This window comes from Sceloporus undulatus, chromosome 5 (assembly GCF_019175285.1).
Source record: "Sceloporus undulatus isolate JIND9_A2432 ecotype Alabama chromosome 5, SceUnd_v1.1, whole genome shotgun sequence".
In the NCBI taxonomy this organism is placed as follows: Eukaryota; Metazoa; Chordata; class Lepidosauria; order Squamata; family Phrynosomatidae; genus Sceloporus; species Sceloporus undulatus.
In genome coordinates this window covers 60807048-60811951 of record NC_056526.1, presented here as the reverse complement: position 1 = coordinate 60811951, position 4904 = coordinate 60807048, and the positions used below count along the sequence as shown (strand labels likewise).

The following is a 4904-nucleotide window of genomic DNA, read 5'->3' as shown; positions in this document are numbered from 1 at the left end:
GAGATGATGATGATGATGATGATGATGATGATGATGATGATGATGATGATGATGATGAAATAACAAACATGCAACTAATTGTTTTGAAGGTTAGTTGAAGTCAGTATGTGAAATATCATTCCCTTCCCACATAATTGTTTTTGATTTATCCATTAGGTACTATTTCCTTTTCCAAACATTTTCTTCTGGCCAGTATAGAACAGTAAATTCATATGTGATTTTAAAAAAACAACAAAAAACAAAAATGCACCCCAATCTTCTTCTTGCCCCTCAGAAAGGTGGCCTCTCACTTCTACCCACATTTTGAAAAATATACTGTTTGACTTACTGACTAAATTCACCCCTTACTTTCAGCTTTATCCATCATCCCCTTCAACTTTATCATTCTCAGTGCCTTTCCAAAAACAAGGCACAGTAGACATTAGACCCCTCTCTCACAGATATTGAGATTTTACACTATTTAATTATTCACAACCTCTTCTTTCCTCAGTTCTCTCTTTCTTCTGCCTATTATGCTTAAATATTATTGATTCTCATACCATTGCCTATGGAATTGCCCTCTGCAATAGGTGTCCATGGACAGCACAGTACATGGCATTCTGTGACAGGGAAAACTACTGTAGTATGGTATTAGACTAGTTGAGTCCATTTTGGTCTTAGTATCTAAATTTAGTTTACATTCTCATTAAAATAGATGTCACGGGAATAGCATATTTCCATTGGACGTTTGCACACAGTGATTAAAGAGTAGACACAATGCTCAAGAAACAACCATTCCTTTTCCTTCCCAAACCATAGTTGCTATGATCTCCTTTGCACCCAGTGACAGGACTTTTTTTCTTGTCTTAAATACAATCTCAAAATCTCCTTTCATTAATACAATCTGCACCTACCTTGGGCTTTTCTTCTATACTTCCCAGTTAGAATATATGAATCTAATAGGTAGAATATGAGAGATACATAACAACTATGCTTAGATAGCAGTACTTCTCAGAGGACACACTGACACAGATTTTTCCTGTTCAGAATCAAAACAGCTAATGAAAATGCTTTGATTTTAAAGGCTGTTACATTTCAACTGAACTGCAGTAGGTGCTGTCCAGAATGAAATTGTATGAGTAGATTTAAAAAGAGAAGAAGACAGGAAGCAAACAAAGGTTCTTGTGACTTTGAACTTCAGTTGAAGTCATGTATGTAGGCATTAATGTAATTGCTGATGAATTTACAGCTTAGCGCACATTTGCAAAACTGGGATTTTAATTTGAACCATTTCACATTTCAGTGTTGACAAGTAAATCCAGGAACAAAACATTGAATAAGCATGGTTGAATTAAGTAACTGTCTTTAATTGTGGTGATGGAGAGGATTTTCTTGAAGTTGAAACTGACTACTCAAGTGTTCAGTGTGCCACCTAGTGGAGTGAACCTACTTCCTGATTTAAAGATGATCAGATCCTTAACCATTCTAGGCCTAAATGATTCTACTTGAAAAGAAGTCTCATTGAACTAACTGCAACTTCATGTTGAGTAAATATGCTTAGGGTTTTTATACAACCACTTAAATTGTTTTACTGTAGTTGCCAAAAGTAATGTGCTGTTTCAGAATGTGTCTGTTGTTTCTTCTTTTCACCACACCATTGTGCCACATATTTTTATTAAATGGGTAGGAGATCTATTAGTGCATTTTGCTATATCCTCAACCCAGTCATCAGTGCTTGGATCCTATTCTCCATTATTTGCTTTACTTATTCTAAAGAAATTATACTATGATTCAACCAAAAGGCTCACTTGTTCTGAAATTCATCCTCATTGTCAGTGTAGATTGGTGTCTTACAGAAGTTCCAATGAAACTGCCTCTTTCTTACTATGATCTCTTTCTCCCCACCCTATGCACAGCCACACAACTCAGATTCATATCACATGACTGTAATGTCATAATTTTTGAAACCAGGAATCAAGGTCATAAATAAATAAATCAGGTTTTAATTTTTTTTACAGTCATGCTACTTATATGGGTCTTAAGATATTGCATCAGTCTATATCCCAGAATATTGTGTATTTTAAAGCCTAGATATGTTAAAGGGCAGTCCTAAAGACAGTACTTATGAGATATAATTTTCTTTGGAAAGAGATGAACACACTTGGGCAGGCATCTTGTTTAATGACTTACATGTTCATAAGTACAACTTATGTCTAAGTTGCTTTTCTGAACAGAATGCAAAAGGATATTCTCTTTCCCTTGTGCTCAATCCAAAAACCTCCCCAGGAGGGGCTACTGATCCTTACAGAAGGAAAAAGAAGGAGAGCGAGGCCATTCAGACCATGAAAAGTTAAGTGCTCTGAGCTCCTGGAGGAAGGAACCCGATTATAAAGTCCCTTCATTGGCTGCCCATTAGTTTCCAAGCACAGTACAATGTGTTGGTGATGACCTTTAAAGCCCTTCATGGCTTGCGCCCAGCTTATCTACAGGATCGCCTTCTTCCACACAATCCACCCCACTCACTTAGGTTCTCTGGGAACAATCTACTGTAGCTAGCAAAAACTAAGCTGGCTGCGGTTACCCAGAGGGCCTTCTCTTCTGCCACTCCCAAGTTATGGAATGGCTTGCCGGAGAAGACTTGTCATATTACCAACTTTGGCAGCTTTAAAAAGGAGGTCAAATGGATCTCTTCTGACAGGCCTTGCCAGATTAGCATCTCAGTTGCCCCCCCCTGACTACCCTGTCTTGTCCGTTTTAATAATTTTAATGGTATTGTTTTATTGTTATTGTTTACAGTTATGATTTATTGGTTATGGTGGGTGGGTGGGTGGGCTTCTGGGACAATGTGTTTTATTGTATTTTAATGTTTTATTGTTGTTAGCTGCCTCATTTCTTTCTTCACAACTGACCTGAGATTGGCTGCTTCTCTATAATCTGAATCATCTCCCCCCCCCCTTTCTCCACCAGTAAGCAGTGGCATCACTAGGGTTGGTATCACCTGCTGCAGTAATTCAGGGTGTCACCCCTCCATTACTCTCCTCCCATTACCACACCACACAGAATCTTTAGCAATGTTTTTTGTACTAATATTACTCATTAATCGTAATTCCCATATATCACTGAATCTGATGGTAATAGTTGTGACATAAACAACTAACAAAATTATTATCTTTAAATTACAATATCATACACAGCCTAAACATATTTACATATGCTTAGTTTCATGTGGTTGAAGCAAAGGTTTGGTAAAATGTGATGTTTTTAAAAGAAAATTAAAAAAGAATAATAAAATAATTTTAAGTGAAATTTTAAAACAATTAAAAATTTAAATTTAAATTTTTATTTTAAAAAAAATATTGGGGCCTCTCATTTCTCTTCTCATTGAGGCTCATCCCACTCATATTATTTCTTACAACACTTTAAACAGAAATAGGTGGATGCCACAGCATATTTCTGCCAAAAATGCAGATATATGGGAAGTAATGGTGTCACACACATCCTTTAGGGTGTCATCTGGTGTAGTCCTCACCCCGCATATCCCTTCAGTGATGCCACTGCCAGTAAGTGACAGCAGTTGGGATTGCACATGTTGGATCTTGGACACAAACAATGAATTTCAGAGTATTCACACCCAATTCATAATGGATTCATTCCCTCCTTGTAATACTGGTTTCAGTATGCAAAAGTAAGCCTATTATTATAGATAATTTAAAATATATATCCATGTGTACAAAACAACAAAGAATCCCTTTTCATGTGAATGATTGTTCCTTCCCTCCCCTCAGTATTATTTCAGGTATTATTTCTCCCTCTCTCTTTTTTATCTTTCAGGTTTGCTTGTGGACATAACCAAAGATTACAAATACATGTATTTTGTCTGTGGCATAATTGTCATTACTGCGAGCATTTGGCTGTTCATTGGAAACGCAATCAATTATAGACTTTTGGCAAAGGAGAGGAAAGTAGAAGAAGAAAGGCAGAGAGCACTAAAGAATGCTGATGCCAAGGAAGTAGAACCTTTGACCCACAAAGAGAGTGAAGAAACAGTCAGCAGATCAAGCAAAATGCAAGATAACCCTTCAGAAAAAGAAACTAATATCTAGCACAAAACCTATTGTTCAAATACTCATATTTATAACTTCCATTAGAAGTATGTCTTCAAGTACAGGCCAGGTTTTGTAGTAATTATAAGCAGTCACAATACTGAATGGGAATAGGAGTTTGCAAAAAGTAAAATCTAGACCACAATCCTGGTCTTTCTGGGCAGAAGGAGAAAGATGCTGAAGAATTCTCCATACAATTGTACTATAACCTTTCCTACTCCTACCATGCTGTCCCTGCACTAGTAGCAATATTGTTTTACCAGGTATATATTACAACATGCTTAGACATTCAGCGCCAGATGAAATTCTTCTACACCTTGCCTTGAAGGAACCAGTCACCCATGCTTCCCACACTTACAAGTACGGATGTGAAAATATGTCTGCTTTACTTTCATGGTGTTTCTCAAATTTCCTTCAGCCTTCTTATATCATCTGTTGTCATCTTCTCCAAGTTCCATGTTGGGTTGTATGATTATTATTTTTCTTCCCACATGCAGATTTGTATATACACACTTTTCCTTATATAGGCATTTTAACTCATTTTCCTTAATATTAATTTTATGTATTTTTCCCTGTTGACTAAAATTATGCATCTTTATGTACATGTACAGTTGGCCCTCCGTATCTACAGATTCTTCATCCAGGGATTCAGCCAATTACAGTTCAGAAATATTAACACAAAAAACAAATTCAAAAAAACCATATATTACTTTTTCTGTTTTATACAAATGTCACCGTTTTACTGTAACATTGTATATAATGGGACTTGAGCATCCATGGATTTTGGTATCTATGGGGAATCTTGGAACCCAGTTCCAGTGG

The 4904-nt window shown here is 36.5% G+C and overlaps 1 protein-coding gene across 5 annotated transcripts in view; it reads left to right on the top strand.

Annotated features, from left to right (window-relative positions):
• Positions 1–4584, top strand: part of SLC16A7 (solute carrier family 16 member 7) — a 127133-nt gene extending 122549 nt beyond the window's left edge. For all 5 annotated transcript variants that reach the window (XM_042468993.1, XM_042468994.1, XM_042468997.1 and 2 more), the window contains exon 5: positions 3811–4584. In XM_042468993.1, coding sequence (XP_042324927.1) covers positions 3811–4082 — 272 coding nt within the window. In that variant the 3' untranslated portion in view covers positions 4083–4584. The remainder of the gene's footprint in view (positions 1–3810) is intronic.
• The last annotated feature ends 320 nt before the right edge of the window (positions 4585–4904 follow it).